The sequence below is a fragment of the Delphinapterus leucas genome, chromosome 1, assembly GCF_059928025.1.
Source record: "Delphinapterus leucas isolate spDelLeu-1000000601 "Yukka" chromosome 1, BTC_Dleu_Yukka2, whole genome shotgun sequence".
Taxonomy (NCBI): domain Eukaryota; kingdom Metazoa; phylum Chordata; class Mammalia; order Artiodactyla; family Monodontidae; genus Delphinapterus; species Delphinapterus leucas.
The window spans coordinates 35621816-35641974 of NC_143129.1; the positions used below are offsets into that span (position 1 = coordinate 35621816).

The window sequence follows — 20159 nt, forward strand, 5'->3', positions numbered from 1 at the left end:
TATTCCCAGCACTGTTACCACTCCCCTAGTTCATGCCACTATATTCACCACAGACATCTAACTAGTCTCTTTGTTCTCACTTTTGCTGCTCCAAAATCCATTCTCCACACATTTTTATTTTTTAAATGTAACTCAAATTATGTTAGTCACCCACTTAAAATCCTTTGGTGGCTATTTATTTCAAGGTGAAGATCCAAACCCTGAACAATGTCTGCTACATGCTACATGGACTTGTCCCTGTCTAAATCACCAGCCTCAAGCTCATACAGCTAGCTAAAATCTTTTGAATTTCAGACCAGAGTCATTCATGCAACATAAAATATTTCTTCCTTTTCATCTTCATTATGTTTGAACTCTCTAAAACACTTTGAAGCCTCTTTATCTCTCTTGGTCTTATGTAACTTTATGCCCTTAAAAGGACAATTCATCATCATGATTTTTTAAATGTAATTAAAAAAAATTATTTTATAATGATGTGTAGTTGATTAACAATTTTGTGTTGGTTTCAGGTGTACAATAGAGTGATTCCGTTTTACATATACATGCATCTATTCTTTTTCAAATTATATTCCCATTTAGGTTTTTACAGAGTATTGGGCAGAGCTCCCTGTGCTATTAACTAGGTCCTTGTTGGTTACCTGTTTTGAATATAGCAGTGTGTACATATCAATCGCAAATTCCTGATCTATCCCTCCCCCCTCCCCTCCTCCCTGGTAACCAGAAGTTCATTCTCTAAGTCTGTGAGTCTGTTTCTGTTTTGTAAATAAGTTCATTGGTATTTTCTTTTTTTAGATTCTGCATGTAAGCAATATCATATGATATTTTTCTCTGTCTGACTTACTTCAGTTAGTATGATAATCTCCAGGTCCATCCATGTTGCTGCAAAAGGCATTATTTCTTTCTTTTTAATGGCTGAGTAATATTCCATTGTATATATGTACCACATCTTCTTTATCCATTCATCTGTCAATGGATATTTAGGTTGCTTCCATGTCTTGCCTATTGTAAACAGTGCTGCAATGAACACTGTGGTGCATGTATCCTTTCAGACCATGTTTTTCTCAGGATATATGCCCAGGAGTGGGATTGCTGGGTCATATGGTAGCTCAATTTTTAGTTTCTTCAGTAACCTCCTTACTGTTCTCTATAGTGGCTGTACCAATTTACATTCCCACCAACAGTGTAGGAGGGTTCCCTTTTCCCTTCTCCAGCATTTGCTATTTGTAGACTTTTTGATGATGGCCATTCTGACTGGTGTAAGGTGATATCTTATTGCAGTTTTGATTTACATTTCTCTAATAATTAGTGATGCTGAGCATCTTTTCATGTACCTCTTGGCCATCTGTATGTCTTCTGTGGAGAAATGTCTATTTAGATCTTCTGCCCATTTTTTGATTGGTTTAATTTTTTTGATATTGAGCCACATGAGCTGTTTGCAAATTTTGGAGATTAATCTGTTGTCGGTCACATTGTTTAGAAATATTTTCTCCCATTCTGTGGGTCATCTTATCATTTTGTTTATGTCTTCCTTTGGTGTTCAAAGCTTTTGAGTTTAATTAAGTCCCCCTTGTTTATGTTTTTTTCCATTACTCCAGGAGACAGATTGAAAAAGATATTGCTGCGATTTATGTCAAAGAGTGTTCTGCCTATATTTTCCTCTGAGAGTTTTATAGTATCCAGTCTTATATTTAGCTCTTTAATCCATTTGGGGTTTATTTTTGTATATGGTGTTAAAGAAAGTTCTAATTTTTCACATGTAGCTGTCCAGTTTTCCCAGAACCATGTATTGAAGAGACTGTCTTTTCTCCATTGTATATTCTTGCCTCCTTTTTCATAGGTTAATAGACCATAGGTGCATGGGTTTAGTTCTGGGCTTTCTATCCTGTTACATTGATCCATATTTCTGTTTTTGTGCCAGTACCATATGTGTTGATTACTGTATCTTTGTAGTATAGTCTGAATTCAGGGAGCCTGATTCCTCCAGCTCCATTTTTCTTTCTCAAAATTGCTTTGGCTATTTGGGGTCTTTTGTGTCTCCATACAAATTATAAGATTTTTTGTTCTAGTTCTGTGAAAAATGCCATTGGTGATTTGACAGGTATTGCACTGAATCTGTAGATTGCTTTGGGTAGTATAGTCATTTTGACAATATTGATTCTTCCAATCCAAGAACATGGGATATCTTTCCATCTGATTGTGTGATCTTCAGTTTCTTTCATCAGCATCTTTTAGTTTTCAGAGTACAGGTCTTTTGCAGGTTTATTTTTAGGTATTTTATTCTTTTGGAAGCGATGGTAAATGGGATTGTTTCTTTAATTTCTCTTTCTGATCTTTTGTTGTTAGTAGAAATGAAACAGATTTCTGTGTATTTATTTTGTGTCCTGCAACTTTACCGAATTCATTGGTGAGCTCTACTAGTTTTCTGGTAGTTTCTTTAGGATTTTCTATGTATAGTATCATGTCATCTGCAAACAGTGATGGTTTTACTTCTTCTTTTCCAATTTGGATTTTCTTTATTTCTTTTTCTTCTCTGGTTGTCATGGCTAGGATCTCCAAAACTATGTTGAACAAAAGTGGAGAGAGTGGACATCCTTGTATTATTCTTGATCTTAGAGGAAAGGATTTCAGCTTTTCACCATTGAATATGATGTTAGCTGTAGGTTTGTCATATATGGCCTTTATTATGTTGAGGTAGGTTCCCTCTATGCCCATTTTCTGGAGAGTTTTTATCATAAATGGGTGTTGAATTTTGTCAAAAGCTTTTTCTGCATCTATTGAGATGATCATATGGATTTTATTCTTCAATTCGTTGATGTGGTGTATCTCACTGATTGATTTGCGGTTATTGAAAAATCCTTGAAGCTCTGGAATAAATCCAGCTTGATCATGATGTATGATCCTTTTTATGTATTGTTGGATTATGTTTGCTAGTATTTTGTTGAGGATTTTTGCATGTATGTTCATCAGTGTTATTGGTGTGTAATTTTCTTTTCTTGTGGTAACTGTCTGGTTTTGGTATCAGGGTGATGGTGACTCATAGAATGAGTTTGGGGTGTCCCTTCCTCTGAAATTTTTTGGAATAGTTTCAGAAGGATAGGTGTTAACTCTTCTCTAAATGTTTGATAGAGTTCATCTCTGAAGCCGTCTGTTCTTGGACTTTGTTGGAAGTTTTAAAATCACAGTTGCAATTTCAGTACTTGTGATTGGTCTGTTCATATTTTCTATTTCTTCCTGATTCAGTCTTGGGAGATTGTACCTCTCTAAGAATTTGTCCATCTCTTCTAGGTTGTCCATATTTTTGGCATATAGTTGCTGGTACTAGTCTCTTACCATCCTTTGATTTCTGTGGTGTCCGTTGTAACTTCTCCTTTTTCATTTCTAATTTTATTGATTTGAGCCCTCTCCCTCTTTTTCTTGATGGGTCTGGCTAAAGCTTTATCAATTTTGTTTATCTTTTCAAAGAAGCAGCTTTTAGTTTCATTGATTTTTTTCTATTCTTTTCTTCATCTTTATTTTATTTATTTCTGCTCTGGTCTTTATGATTTCTGTCCTTTTACTAACTTTGGGTTTTGTTTGTTCTTCTTTCTCCAGTCACTTTACATGTAAGGTTAGGTGGTTTGTTTAAGATTTTTCTTGTTTCCTGAGGTACAATTTTATTGCTATAAACTTCCCTCTTATAACTGCTTTTGCTGCATCCCATATGTTTTGGATCATCATGTTTTCATTTTCATTTGTCTCTGGGTATATTTTGGTTTTCTCTTTGATTTCTTCAGTGATCCATTGGTTGTTTAGAAGCATATTGTTTAGGCTCCACTTTTTTTTTTAATAGTTTTTTTCTTGTAGGTGATTTCTAATCTCATAGCATTGTGATTGGAAAAGATGCTTAATATGATTTCAATTTTCTTAAATTTTTTGAGGTTTGCTTTATGGCCCAGCATGTGATCTATCCAGGAGAATATTCCATGAGCACTTGGAAAGAATGTGTATTCTGCTGCTTTCAGATGGAATGCTCTATAAATATCAGTTAAGTTCATCTGTTCTAATGTGTCATTTAAGGCCTGTGTTTCCTTATTGATTTTCTGTCTGGATGATCTGTTCATTGATGAAAGCGGGGTGTTAAATTTCCCCAGTTTTATTGTGTTGCTGTTGATTTCTCCTTTTATGGCTATTAGCCTTATATATTGAGGTGCTCCTATGTTGGGTGCATATATATTTACAATTGTTATGTCTTCTTCTTGGATTGATCCCTTGATCATTATGTAGTGTCTGTCTTTGTCTCTTTTAACAGTTTTTATTTTAAGTCTATTTTTTCTGATATGAGTATTGCTACTCCAACTTTATTTGATTTCCATTTGCATGGAATACATTTTTCCATCCCTCACTTTCAGTCTGTATGTGTCCTTGATCTGAAATGGGTCTCTTGAAGACAGCATATATGCATGTCTTGTTTTTGTATACATTCAGCTAACTTATGTCTTTTGGTTGGAGCGTTTAATCCATTTACATTCAAGGTAATTATTGAAATATATTTCTTATTGCCATTTTGTTAATTGTTTTGAATTTGCTTTCATAGGTCTTTTTTCTTCCCTTCCTCTTTTGGTCTCTTCTCTTGTGATTTGATAACTAACTTTACTGTCATGTTTAGATTCCTTTTTCTTTTTTATGTGTGTATCTATTGTAGATTTTTGGTTTGCAGTTACCATCAGGTTTTGATAAAGCAGTCTCTATATAAATAAGTTTTAAGTTACTGGTCTCTTAAATTTCAGATACATTTCCAATATTCTGCATTTGTACTCTCTTCTTATCACAATTGCTGGTTTTGATATACTATTAGGCAGGCCAAAAATTTCATTCAGGTTTTTCATAACACTGAACGAACTTTTTGGCCAAGCCAATATTTGTGTGTGGATGATTTCCTACCTTTACTGCATGTTTGCCTTTACTGGTGAACTTTTCCATTCATAATTTTCTTGTTTCTAGTTGTGGCCTTTTCTTTTCTGCCTAGAGAAGTTCTTTTAGCATTTCTGTAAAGCTGGTTTGGTCACGCTGAATTCTCTTAGCTTTTTGTAAAGCTTTATTTCTCCATCATGTCTGAACAAGAGCCTTGCTGGGTAGTTTTCTTGGTTGTAGGTTCTTCCCTTTCATCACTTTAAATATATCATGCCACTGCCTTCTGGTCTGCAGAATTTCTGCTGAGAAATCAGCCAATAACCTTATGGAAGTTCCCTTGTACATTATTTGTTGTTTTTCCCTTGTTGCTTTTAATATTTTCTCTTTATTTTTAATTTTTGTCAGTTTGATTCATATGTGTCTCGGCATGTTCCTCCTTGAGTTCTTCCTGCCTGGGACTCTCTGCACTTCCTGGACTTGGGTGACTCTTCTCTTTCTCATGTTAGGGAAGTTTTCAGCTATTATCTCTTCAAATATTTTTCAGGCCCTTTCTCTCTTCTTCTGGGACCCCTATAATGTGAATGTTGGTGAGTTTAATGTTGTCCCAGAGGTCTCTTAAACTGTCCTCATGTCTTTTCATTCTTTTTTCTATATTCTATTCTACAACGATTTCCACCATTTTCTCTTCCAGCTCACTTATCCATTCTTCTGCCTCAGTTGTTCTGTTATTGATTCCTTCTAGTGTATTTTTCATTTCAGTTATTGTATTGTTCCTCTCTGTTTGTTCTTAAGTTCTTTGAGGTCTTTGTTAAACATTTCTTCTTTCTTCTATCTTCTGTCTCTGTGCCTCTACTCTTTTTTCTGAGATCTTGGATCATCTTTACTGTCATTACTCTGAATTCTTTTTCAGGTAGATTGCCTATCTCCATTTCACTTAGTTGCTCTTCTGGGGTTTTATCTTATTCCTTCTTCTGGGACAGAGTCCTCTGTCATCTCATTTTGTCTAACTTTCTGTGATTGTGGTTTCCGTTCTTCAGGCTGCAGTGTTGTAGTTCTTCTTGCTTCTGCTGTCTGCCCTCTTGTGGATAAGGCTGTCTAAGAGGCTTGTGCAGGCTTCCTGGTGAGAGGGACTTGGACCTGCCCACTAGTGGGTGGAGCTGGGTCTTGTCCCTCTGGTGGGCAGGGCCTTGTCAAGCAGTGTGTTTATCAGGTGGCTGTTTTATCAGGAAGACTTTAAGTGACCTGTCTGCTGATGGTTCAGGTTGTATTCCCATCATGTTGGTTGTTTGGCCTGAGGCATCCCAGCAATGGAGCCCACAGGCTGTTGGGTGGGGCCAGGTCTTTTTGAGAAAATGGTAGCCTCCAAGAGGGCTCACACCAATGAGTACTCACCTGAACTGTTGCCATCAGTGTCCTTGTCCCTGCAGTGAGCCATAGCCAGCCCCCACCTCTAATACTAGCAGGTAAGTCTGGCCCAGTCTCTTATGATTTCACCACTTTTTCCCTGGGTCCTGGTACACATGAGGCCCTGTGTGCACCCTCCAAGAGTGGAGTTTCTGTTTCCACCATCCTGTGGAATTCCTGTGATCAAACCCCACTAGCCTTCAAAGCCAAATTCTCTGGGGGCTCCTCCTTCCATTGCCAGACACCCAGGCTGGGGAGCTTGACATGGTGCTCAGAACTTTCACTCCGTGGGAGAATTTCTGTGATATAATTATTTTCAAGTTTGTGGGTCACCCACTTGGAGTGTATGGGATTGATTTTATCATGATTGCACCCCTCCTACCATCTTGTTGTGGCTTTTTCTTTGTCTTTGGATGTAAGGTGTCTTTTTTGGTAGGTTCCAGCTTTTTTTCTTGGTGTTTGTTCAGCAGTTAGTTGTAATTTTGGTGTTTCTGTAAGAAGGGAACTTACATCCTTCTTCTCTGCTGTCTTGTCTCCTCCTCCTCATTATCATGATTTTAAGACATTTTAATATGTAGCAATCTGTCTCAATAATGATCATAAAATTTCCTTTTTCTTTATGTATATGTGTATGTATTTTTAGCATTTTGTGTATGTATAGTTAGTATTACTAGGCAATTAAAAACAAGTAGGCTTTGTAGAGCATGGCCATTATAGTTATTAATACTGAGGTAGTAGATATTAAAAGTACTCATTAGAAGCAAAAAAAATTTTTGTAACTATGTATGGTGACAAATATTAACTAGACTTATTGTAATCATTTCACAGTATATACATATATTGAAACATTATGTTGTACACCTGAAACTAATATAATGTTTTATATAAATTATACCTCAATTTTAAAAAAGAAAGCTGATCCTGAAGGGAAGCTCTCTAGAGAATGTAATTGATTACAGTCCTAGTAAATCATCTCTGTTTGCTCCAATTGCAGCACCGTGCTCACCCCTCTGAAGCAGGTGAAGCAACCAAGGAAGAAAAGAACCATAAAAACAAGTAGGCTTTGTAATATCAATCACATTGTCATTGAAACAATTAGCTCACTTTCACTTTTCTCAGTATTAGTTGTTCTTTCCTATGATTTTTTTTAATGACTTCTGATCCTATGTATCCTATGGTCTTCTCTGGGCTTGGGTCTATCTCTTAGCTACCCATATTGCTTAATGATTTGAGATAATTCTGTAAGAACACTTGTATTGAAAGTATCTATTATCCTTTTAATGTTGATGAGCATGACATCTCATTTCCTTGGGTGTGGAAAAGAATTGCAAATCAGTGGTTACCTTCTCAAAGCCCTTTTGTGTCATGTTTTATTTGTTTGTTTATTTATTTTAATCAAGATTGCTTTTATGATGCTAGAGAGGGTGTGAAGTAAAGGGAACCCTCTTGCACTGTTTGTGGGAATGTAAATTGATACAGCCACTATGGAGAGCAGTATGGAGGTTCCTTAAAAAACTAAAAATAGAACTACCATATGACACAGCAATCCCAATACTGGGCATATACCCTGAGAGAACCATAATTCAAAAAGAGACATGTACCACAATGTCCATTGCAGCACTATTTACAATAGCCAGGACATGGAAGCAACCTAAGTGTCCATCGACAGATGAATGGATAAAGAAGATGTGGCACATATATACAACAGAATATTACTCAGCCATAAAAAGAAATGAAATTGAGTTTTTTGTAATGAGGTGGATGGACCTAGAGTCTGTCATACAGAGTGAAGTCAGAAAGAGAAAAACAAATACCGTATGTTAACACATATATATGGGATCTAAAAAAAAAAAAAGTGGTTCTAATGAACCTAAGGGCAGACAGGAATAAAGACGCAGATGTAGAGAATGGACTTGAGGACACAGGCAGGGGGAAAGGTAAGCTGGGACGAAGTGAGAGAGTAGTATTGACATATACACACTACCACATGTATAATAGATAGCTAGTGGGAAGCAGCCGCATAGCACAGGGAGATCAGCTAGGTGCTTTGTGACCACCTAGAGGGGTGGAATAGGGAGGGAGGGAGGGAGACGCAAGAGGGAGGGGATATGGAGATATATGTATGTGTATAGCTGATTCACTTTGTTATACACCAGAAACTAACATAACATTGTAAAGCAATTATACTCCAATAAAATTGTTAAAAATAAAATAAAATGTTTGTTTTCTCCAGAAAAAAAAAAAGATTACATTTATGGTATATACTCAAACTTTAGCTTAAAATCCTTTACCTCTCACACCCTGAATTCACTATATGAAGGTCCATACCTCACTGAGCCATCGATGGAGGCAGTCAGCACCACTTGTTTGTCTTCTACATAGATTATTTGAGTAATTTCTAAAGAATGAGCACGCCAGGACAGCAGCTGTTTGACTTTCTAGAGCAACAATAAAGCATATCTCATGTAATAAGTATGTACTGATTCAAATTCAATCTTGAGCAAAAAAACATTAATCATTAAAGAGCTAAGCTAATGAATGAATGGTGTGGACATCTGCACAAGACACTGAAATGCCCACCCCAATTATCTCTTCTTTTGCTTGTTGAGGTACCAAAAATTCTATTTATAGATATTTGTTAATCTATACATATCCCTGGGACAGGAACTATCTTACATCTTTAGAAACTTATCATTTAATTGAGGATTAGCAATTCATTTAGTTGAGGATAAACAGATGACTAGATGAAAGAAAAGTCTTAGTAGAAGTGTTGCAGTGGGGGGGGGGACTGAAAGATATAATAAGGAGCAGGAGAAAGCAGAGTTAAAGAGGAAGGCCAAAGGTGAGATTGGCAAGAAGACTTTTCCTATTTCCAAATTTTATCCAAAAATCCCTGGCTAATTGTTTTTGTTTGTTTGTTTTGTTTTGTTTTTGTTTTGGTGGTGATGGTGGGGTATATATGATAATTATATACCACAAGGAATTAATAAAAGGAATGGGCCCAGCTCATTCTCTCTCAAAGACATCTTGAGGCTTGATTGGTATGTTCCTTCAGGATGTGACTTATTCTCAACTTTAGAGCCTCTAAATGGACTCTAGAAGAAAATTTTAAACTGTGTGAACTAGAGCTGTCAACTGGGGAGCTTGCTCTGCAGTAATATCCCTGTAAAACATGTTCCCTCTCTATCACTGATGAACCCAAACTAAGATATTACTTCCTCCTGCTCATCTATGTGGGAGCTAGAATTCTGGCAGCTTAGAGTTCTATAAGGCCTGAATTCATCTGGACTTCAACATAGGTTAGGCAAAATTCCTCCTAAATTTCTTGACCTTCTGATTCAATTCCATGTTCCTAGAGAGCCAGGGTAAAATCTGCATTCTTCTACTTATTTTCTTTTCAAGAACGTTTGGTCATCCAAAGGTTCTTTCCCTGCCTTGGGATGGGATCCTCTAAGGCAAGTATTTCAATAATATGGACCACATTTATAGTAAGAAATACATTTTACTTCATGACCCAGTAAACACATGCAATACCTGCACATGCATCTGAAACAAGTTTCAGTAACCTTTACAAAGGATACTTAACCTTATTATGTATACTGTATACTGATATTGTCTATTCTATTCTATTGTATTCATTCCACTCCATTCTCTTCTATTTTCATAAAAATACTGCTTGCCACTTATTAAATTGATTTGATGACTCCCCCTAGTGGATCACATCCTGTAATTAGAAAAACACTGGTCTAAGACTTTTTTCTGTAGGCATGTGAATATAATCATGTATTACTTCCCTTTCTGTGGATAGGTTTTGACTACCCTATCTTTAGACTATCGGTATTCCATGGAGCATCTTTTAAACGGTACTGTTGCAAGAGAACCAGATTAACCTCTGATTTATAGACTGACATTTTCACTATAGTTGTAATCTATAACTGAATCTTGTTCAATGCATGGTACATATTAGTGTATGTAATAATGAGGCATCTTATGACCAGATTCTGTTATATATTTAAAAATAAGCAGCCAGATACAAATTGGAAAATCGCATTGTCCAAATAAAGAAAACGTTGAAATGAGGTTGAATAGGGAACAATTTAAACACATTATTAAAATAGATTCTCTTTTAAATTGGTGAAAATGCTTTAAAATCAATTCCACTATTATTCTAATTCAATATTAATACATAACTTTGTTTTAAAGATTTTCTCTGAATTTTGAAAGGTCTTGATTGCCAGTTTGTAGGAAGTCCATTTGCAAAAATGTAGGTTTTGAATTGTATTTTTTATCTGCTCAAATTAATAGAATACTGATAATCATCATGAGTAAGAGAAAACAGTTAGATAACCCTCTACTCCTAGATGGTTCAAGCATGTGATTGTTTTTGTTCCGCTCATAGCATGCCTTATAGTTGAAACAGTAAGTTGAAACTTACCATTTTCCATTTGCTAGCTGTATGTGTTAGATATGGAAAGAGCATTAGATTAGAGGACAAGAACCCTGGTTCTGGCCCTGACTTCATCATTAACTGTGATGTGATCCCAGGCAGGCCACTCTGATTTCCCCTCTGCAAATTGAAGATGATCATACTAAAGCTAAATATCTGAACATTATAAAAACAATAATTGGTTCTTGGAAACAGAACGAAAACTCCATAGATCAAATGAAATAATGTTTGAAACAATAACCATTCTAAAACACTCTGCAGGAATCCTATCCTAATCCACGTATCCATATGTTAGTATTAATACCAATAATCCAAAACCAAAACATTATTATTTAAGTAAATATTTAGCTTTTGGATTTGAAGTATTAACTTTAAGGGAAATAAGCCTATGATAAAATAGTGCTTCTTTGCTGTACTCTTTAATTAGTGTTTAGTTTTTATAATATATGTAGTTATATTTGCATATCCACATACACACAAGAAGTGCATATTTAAATGGTTAACAAATAAGGATGTTGACATTTACATTGCATTAACACTAAAAATAAAATAGTATATATTTAATTATAAGGATGATTTAGACTAGAGAGGAAGAAGAGTTTCTTAAAAATAATAATGTCTGGGAACTAGGCTGGGCTTGAAAGGAAAGGTTATGGAACTTTCTTCTATGAAGTTGTATAAGATATAGACAATGACTGGAGGACTAGATGATGTATGAATTCTTTTAAGCTCTGGGTTTCCACATAGACTCTAACAAATAAGTCAAAACATGAAACAGATGCAGAGTGACCAGTGGCTAGTTTGCTCACTCACTCATTCATCCCCTATTTTCTCCAGTACACCATTGTTATTTGCCATATAGCTTAAGTTTCAATAGTAGTATATATGACTTGAGAATAGGCAGTTGTGTCTTGTATTTCTATCTTTTGTGGTGTCTAGCACAGAGAAATGCTCAATCGACTCATTAATTAAACTAAAACTAAAGTTCTTACCTTTTCATCATGAGGTGGATCCAGGAAGGAACTAATACTGCAAAGGATAACGTGTCCTTCTGTGTGAAATTTAAACATTGGAATTTTTAATTAGATATTCTGTTGTCTAAGTAAATACTATTCAGACTTGTTTTGAATCAGGCATTTAAAATGGTAAATAAAATAGTATCTGAGAGGTGCAGTGGCGGCAGCTGCAGCAGGGACGCGAGCAAGGCAGTGACCATGTGGGAAGTGTTCTCACTCTTGGGAAGCTGCTGGGCACCGCTGCTGCGCTGAACGTGGTCCTGTGCCTGCTCTGAGTGTTCTTAGCGATGGCCTGAAAATCTGGTGGTGCCAGCCACTAGGAGCAAATCCACAACCTCCGCAAAAATGGAATCGTCAAGACAAAGTATTTGAAGTAATGCTGGCCACAGACCACTCCCACTATGCAAGATGAAACCCTTATATGGATTCTCCACAATCAATAGGGTTCCAAGCAAAAATCAGTGCTCCACACATGTATGCATATGCACTTGTACTTCTATTTGATTAATTGCATGAAGGAGCTAAAGCTTTTGATGTAGAATATGGAAGTGGAATTCTTACTTCATGTTTTGCATGAAGTTGGATCTAGTGGAAAAGTCATAGGAATTGATCACATTAAAGAGCTAGTAGATTATCCAATGCTTTTGTTTTCAGGGAGAGTGCAACTGGTTGTGGGAGATGGAAGAATGGAGTATGCTGAAGAAACCCCGTATAATGTTATTCGTGTAGGAGCTGCAACCCCAGTTGTGCCCCAGGCTCAAATAGACCAGTTAAAGCCTGGTGGAAGATTGATATTACCGGTTGGTCCTGCAGGTGGAAACCAGATGTTGGAACAGTGTGACAAGCTACAAGATGGCAGTGATATACATGGCTTTAACAGATTAAAAAAAACAAAAACAAAAAACCCCACAGTGGTCTAGGGACGAACTGCTGCTTTTTAGCAATATCAGCTTGACCTGTATATAATATTACAGCTCACCTCAGTCCTTAAAGCTTTTTGAAACTCAACAGCATCACAGCTTGTTTTGGGCTTTCATACACTATTTTCAGCATGAAAATGTGTGGTTTTGTGGAATTTCTAATCCTTCAAAGAGACACAGAAGCCAAACTGGTAGAAGAAGGATGCTAAGTATAAATTTGTGTATTATTACTTTAACATGCCCACATTTTACTTTACATATTAAAAGGAGGGGTTCTGCAAAGTGGAAAACTTAGTTTGTGAATTGATTTTGAGGAGTGGTTTTTCTTTTCTTAGACACTTAGTTCTGTTCTGATGTGAATTTATCAGATTGCTTTTGTGTATCAGATAACACCACCATTCACAAGTTAAGTTTCTTGGATTTTGGATGTCTGTTCGATGCTACTAAGAAAATAGAGATGAGCTCCCTTTTTAAAGCTTTTGACGTGGTGTCATAGAATGGCATGTTGTAGATACAATCAGCTGCTCTGTTACCTTAAAACTAAGCATTTGTAAATATTAAAACTTAAGAAGATGGCAGGTGATTTCCTTTAAAACAGCTGTTCAGATTGGACATACTTGGCATAGGTCTTCCTTTCTTTAAAAGTTATAGGAGACTTGTAGCTCAGTATTGTTTTCTCTGTTTCTAATTTGCTGCTGATAATGTATATGGATTTAACATGCGGTGTAAGCTGCGTCCTAGTTACTGAACAGTTTATGCAGTGCTGCTTTGCCAAGTAAAGTCAAAAGTGAAAGAGGCAAAAAAAGAAAAAATTGAATCTGAGAAACCAGAAATGAAAGACGAAGTTTCATGTCAATTTTTACATGTAGAAATTCCTTTTCATTTCTAGCTTAATAAGTCATAATGTTTTGCCTCATACACTCAAAGTTGTTGTAAACATCAGGGTAGATGAAATAGAAATGAATACACCACTACCAAATGGAGTCCAAGCTGTTATGGACACACAAATCCTACAATCCAAATGATAGCTACAAAAATTAGATTTAAAAAAGCAACAATGACTACACTGAGCATCATATTCAAACTGCAGAAAATCAAATATAAAGAAATAATCTTCAGGGACTTCCCTAGTGGCGCAGTGGTTAAGAATCTGCCTGCCAATGCAGGGGACATGGGTTCGAACCCTGGTCCGGAAAAATCCCACATGCCGCGGAGCAACTAAGCCCGTGCACCAAAACTACTGAGCCTCTGCTCTAGAGCCCACGAACCACAACTACTGAAGCCCGTGTACCTAGAGCCCCTGCTCCGCAACAAGAGAAGCCACCACAATGAGAAGCCCGTGCACTGCAACGGAGAGTAGCCCCCGCTCACCGCAACTAGAGAAAGCCTGCGTGCAGCAATGAAAACCCAACGCAGCCAAAAATAAATTAATTAATTTTAAAAAAAAGAAAGAAAAGAAATAATCTTCGAAGAAGCCAGAGGGGGGAAAATAACACCTTTCTTAGAGGAGCAAAGATAAGAATTACATATGACTTCTCAGAAACTCTACACAAGCAAGAAGAGAATAGAGTGAAATATTTAAAGTGTTGAGCAAAAACCCCACCAACCTAGAATTCTGTATCCTGAGAAATTATTCTTTAAAAGTGAAGGAGAAATAAAGATTTTCTCAGACAAACAAAAACAGAGTTTTTATTGCCAGTAAACCTGCCTTGCAAGAAATGCTTTTTAAAGTTCTTAAGAGAGAAGGAAAAAGATATAGGTCAGAAACTCAAATTTACATAAAGAAAGACATGCATAAGAGAAAGAATGAAGATAAAAACTAATAGATAACAGTTTATTCAAAATAATAACAGCAACTGTATTTGATGATTATAGCTTATGAATACTTGAAATGAAAGACAGCAAGGATGTTAAGTGATAGAAGAATTAGGAATACTTTTATCTTATAAGGTACTTGCACTACCTGTGAAGTGGTATAGTGTTATTATTTGAAAGTGGACATGGATTTGATGTAAATATATATTGTAAATTCTGGGGAGACCACTTTTAAAAGTTAAGAAAATGTTCCATGGTTGCTACTTGATAACGAGGTGCAGGATGCTTGTCAGGGAAGAGATGCCCAGGTTGGCAGGCCAGGCCGAGGCTCTGACCACTCAGTGCCAGCAGCAGCAACAGACTCATGCCCTGCACTCAAAAACAAACAAATAAATAAAAAAAATTTTAAAAGGAGTATATTTGATATGCTAAGAATGGAGGGAAAATGGAATCATATAAAATGCTCACTTAAAACCACAAAAGGCAGAAAAATAGTAGAAGACAAAAGAAGGAACAAAAACAAGGGCATCAAAGAGAAAACAGTAAGAAATATGGTAGATATTAATTCAACTATATCAGTGATCACTTTAGAGGTCAACAGCTGAATAAACCAATTAAAAGACAGAGCTTGTCAGAATAGAATAAAAGGTACCCAACTATATGCTATCCACAAAAAATTCACTTTAAATATAAAGACACATATAGATAAAAAGTAAAGAGAAAGATGTATTGTGCTAACATTAATAAAAAAGAAAGTAGGAGTACCTATTATTACTTTCAAAAAGGAAGTCTTCAGAGCAAGGAAAATTATCAGGGACAAAGAGGGGCATTACATAATGATAAAGAGGTTGATACTTCAAGAAGACATAACAATCCTTAACATGTATGTGCATAATAGAGCATCAAAATACAGAATCACAAGGAGGAATAGATGAATCCATGTTTATAGTTGGAGACTTCAACACCCAACTATCAGAAATGGACAGAAAATCAGTAAGGACATAGTTGAACTAAACAGCACCATCAATCAACATGGATATAATTGACATCCATAGAGTACTTCATCAAACAGCAGCAGAATACACATATTTCTCAAGCTCTCATGGAACATTTACTGATATAGACCACTTTCTGAGCCATAAATCACACCTTAACAAATTTAAAAGGATGGAAATCATAAAATGTATGCTCTCAATGTAAAAAATGGCACAATGGAATTAAATTAGAAATCAACAACAACAATTAAGCTGGAAAATCTCAAAATACTTGGAGATTAAACAACACACTTCTAAATAATAGGTCAATAAAGAAATTTTTATAGAAATTTAAAAATATTTTTAACTAAATGAAAGTGAAAATACACCTTATCAAAATTTGTGGAAAGCAGTGAAAGCAGTGCTTATAAGAGAAATTTATAGCATTAGATGTATATATTAGAAAAGAAGAAATATCTAAAATAAATAATCTAAGTTTCCACCTTAGGAAACTAGAAAAAGAAGAGTAAATTAAATCCAAAGTAAGCAGAGGAAGAGAAATAATAAAAATTAGAACAGAAATCTATTAAACTAAAAGTAGAAAATCAAGAGAAAAAATCAACAAAACCAAAAGTTGCTTGTTTGAAAAGATCAATAAAATGATAAAGCACTGCTAACTAAGAAAAAAGAAAGAAAACATAAATTATTAATATCATTAATTAAGAGGGGACATCACTACAGGCCTCATGGGCACTAAAAGGTTAATAAAGGAATAGTATGAACTCTATGCCCACAAATTTAATAACCCAGATTAAATGGACCAATTCCATGAGAGCACAATCTGCCAAAACTCACAAGAAGCTAGACAATCTGTACAGGCCTACATTTTTAAAACTTTTAAAAAGTGAGATATAATTGATGTATAATATTATATGTCACAGGTGTACAACATAATGATCCACAATTTTTAAAGGTTATACTCCATTTAAAGTTATTATAAAATATTGGCTATATTCCCTATATTGTAAAATATATTCTTGTAACTTATTTATTTTATACATAATAGCTTGTACTTCTTAATCCCCTACTCCTATCTTACCCCCTGCTTCCCTCTCCCCACTGGTAACCACTAGCTTGTTCTCTATTTTCTTCTATTATATGCCTTAGTTTTTTTTAAGATTCCACATATAAGTGATATCATACAGCATTTGTCTTTCTCTGTGTGACTTATTTCACTAAGCATGATACCCTCCAAGTCCATCCATGTTTTTGCAAATGGCAAAATTTCATTCTCTTTTATGGCTGAGTAGTATTCCATTATATATATACATATATATATATATATATATATATATATATATATATATCTCACACCTTCTCTGCCCATTCATCTGTTAATGGGCATGTAGGTTGCTTCCATACCTTGGCAATTGTAAATAATGCTACTATGAACATTAGGTGTATTTTTCTTGAATTATTGTACTGCTTTTTTCAGATATATACCCAAGAGTGGAACTGTTGGGTCATATGGTCTATTTATAGTTTTTTGAGAAACGCTCATACTGTTTTCCACAGTGGTTGCACCAATTTACATTCCCACCAACAGCGTAGAAGGCTTCCCTTTTCTCCACATCCTCACCAACATTTGTTATTTGTAAACGTTTTGATGTTAGCCATTCTGACAGGTGTGAGGTGATATCTCATTGTGGTTTTGATTTGCATTTTGCTGATGATTAGTGATGTTGGGCATCTTTTCATGTGCCTGTTGGCCATCTGCATGTCCTCTTTGGAAAAAACTGTCAATTCAGTTCTTCAGCCCATTTTTTTAAATTGGATTTATTTTTTTAATTTGGTTGCATCGGGTCTTAGTTGTGGTAGCTGGGCTCCTTAGTTGCGGCTCATGGGCTCCTTAGTTGCAGCTCACCAGCTCCTTAGTTGTGGCTCACTGGCTCCTTAGTTGTGGCATGTGAACTCTTTGTTGCAGCATACATGTGGGAACTATTTCCCAGGCCAGGGATCAAACCCGGGCCCCCTGCATTGGGCGTGCAGAGTCTTAACCACTGCATGACCCCACCAGGGAAGTCCCAGTTTTGGGGTTTTATTTTTTTAATGTTGATTCATATGAGCTGTTTATGTACTTTGGATATTAATCCCTTATACAGTTAATATCAATTGCAAATATTTTCTCCCATTCATTTTGGTTGTTTTTTCATTTTGTCAATGGTTTCCTTCTCTGTGCAAAACTTTTAACTTTAATTAGTTCCCATTTGTTTATTTTTGCTTTTATTTCCTTTGCTTTGGCAGACAGATACAAAAAATATATATATTGCTACAATTTATGTCAAAGAGTGTTCTGCCTATGTTTTCCTCAAGGAGTTTTATGGTTTTCTGTCTTACATTTAGATATTTAATCCAGTTAGAGTTTATTTTTGTATATGGTATGAGAAAGTGTTCTAACTTCATTCTTTTACATGTAGCTGCCCAGTTTTCCCAGCACAACTTATTGATGAGACTGTCTTTTCTCCATTGTATACTCTTGCCTCCTTTGTCATAAATTAATTGACCATAAGTGTGTGGGTTTATTTCTGGGCTCTGTATTCTGTTCTACTGATCTGTGTATCTTTTTTTTTTCCCACCAGTATCATACTATTTTGATTACTGTAGCTTTGTAATATAGTCTGAAGTCAGGGAGTATGGTTTCTCCAGCTCTGTTCTTCTTTCTCAAGGTTGTTTTGGCTATTCAAGGTCTTTGTGTTCCCGTACAAATTTTTAAAATTATTTGCCCTAGTTTTGTGAAAAAATGTCATTGGTATTTTGATAGGGATTGCATTGAATCTGTAGATTACTTTGGGTAGTATGGTCATTTTAACAATGCTAATTCTTCCAATTCATGAACACTGTATATCTTTCTGTCTCTTTGTGTCATCTTCAATTTCCTTCATCAGAGACTTGTAGTTTTTTAAGTATAGGTCTTTTACCTCCTTAGGTAGATTTATTCCAGGTATTTTATTCTTTTTGATGCAATGGTAAATGGGTTTTTTTTCTAAATTTCTTTTTCTGATAGCTCGTTGTTAGTGTATAGAAATGAAACAGATTTCTGTGTATTTATTTTGTATTCTGCAACTTTACTGAATTCATTGATGAGCTCTAGTAGTTTTCTGGTAGCTTCTTTAGGATTTTCTATGTGTAGTATCATGTCATCCTCAAAAAGTGACAGTTTTACTTCTCCTTTTCCAATTTGGATTCATTTTCTTTTTCTTCTCTGATTGCCATGGCTAGGACTTCCAAGACTATGTTGAATAAAAGTGGAGAGAGTGGACATCCTTTGTCTTTTTCCTGATCTTAGAGGAAATGCTTTCAGCTCTTCACCATTGAATATGATGTTAGCTGTGAGTTTGTCATATATGGCTTTTATTATGTTGAGGTAGGTTCTCTCTATGCCCACTTTCTGGAGAGTTTTTATCATAAATAGGTGTCGAATTTTGTCAAAAGCTTCTGCATCTATTGAGATGATCATATGTTTTTTATTCTTCAGTTTGTTAGTATGGTGTATCACATTGATTGATTTGCATATATTGAAGAATGCTTGCATCCCTGGGATAAATCCCAATTGATCATGGTGTATGATCCTTTTAATGTGTTGCTGGATTCAGTTTGCTAGTATTTTGCTGAGGAGTTTTTCCTCTGTTTTCATCAGCAATATTGGCCTGTAATTTTTGTTTTTTGTCATATCTTTGTCTGGTTTTGGTATCAGGGTGATTCTGGCCTTGTACAATAGAATTAGTTCAGAAGCATTCCTTCCTCTGCAGTTTTTTGGAATAGTTTGAGAAGGATATGTGTTAACTGTTCTCTAAATGTTTGGTAGAATTCACCTGTGAAGCCATCCGGTCCTGGTGTTTTGTTTGTTGGGAGTTTTAAAACTGCTGATTCAATTTCAGTACTGGTAATTTGTCTGTTCATATTTTCTATTTCTTCCTGGTTCAATCTTAGGAGATTGTACATTGCTAAGAATTTGTCCATTTCTTCTAGGTTGTCCATTTTATTGGCATCTAGTTGTTCATAGTAGTCTCTTATGTTCCTTTGTATTTATGTGGTGTCCATTTTAACTTCTCCTTTTTCATTTCTGATTTTACTGATTTGGGCCCTTTCTCTTTTTTTCTTGATGAGTCTGGCTAGAGGTGTATCAATTTTGTTTATCTTTTCAAAGAACCAGAATTTAGTTTCATTGATCTTTTCTATTGTTTACTTAGTCTCTATTTCATCTATTTCTGCTCTGATCTTTATGATTTCTTTCCCTCTAGTAGCTTTTGGCTTTGATTATTCTTCTTTCTCTTGTTGATTTAGGTGTAAGATTAGGTTATTTGAGATTTTTCTTGTTTCCCGACATAGGCTTGTATTACTAGAAAATTTCCTCTTAGAACTGATTTTGCTGTGACCCATAGATTTTTGGATTGTTCTCTTTTCATTCTCATTTGTCTCCAGGTATTTCCTGATTCCTCTTTGATTTCTTCAGTGATCCATTCATTATTTAGTAACATATTGTTTAGCCTCCAAGTGTTTGTGTTTTTTATAGCTTTTTCACCTTACAGTTGATTTCTAGTCTCATAGCATTGTGGTAGAAAAAGATGATTGAAATGATTCTAATTTTGTTAAATTTACCAAAGCTTGTTTTGTTACATAGGTCTATATTATT

At 35.4% G+C, this 20159-nt stretch overlaps 1 protein-coding gene and 1 pseudogene across 1 annotated transcript in view; one reads left to right on the forward strand and one right to left on the reverse strand.

The window, feature by feature from the left end:
- Window positions 1-20159, reverse strand: part of WDR64 (WD repeat domain 64) — a 147027-nt gene that overhangs the window by 16699 nt on the left and 110169 nt on the right. The window contains exons 22-23 of the mRNA XM_089907955.1: window positions 11734-11792; window positions 8623-8732 (exon numbers count right to left, since the gene is read on the reverse strand). Of these exons, the coding sequence (XP_089764081.1) occupies window positions 8623-8732; window positions 11734-11792 (169 nt within the window). The remainder of the gene's footprint in view (window positions 1-8622; window positions 8733-11733; window positions 11793-20159) is intronic.
- On the forward strand, window positions 12030-14049 carry LOC149750452 (protein-L-isoaspartate(D-aspartate) O-methyltransferase pseudogene; annotated as a pseudogene).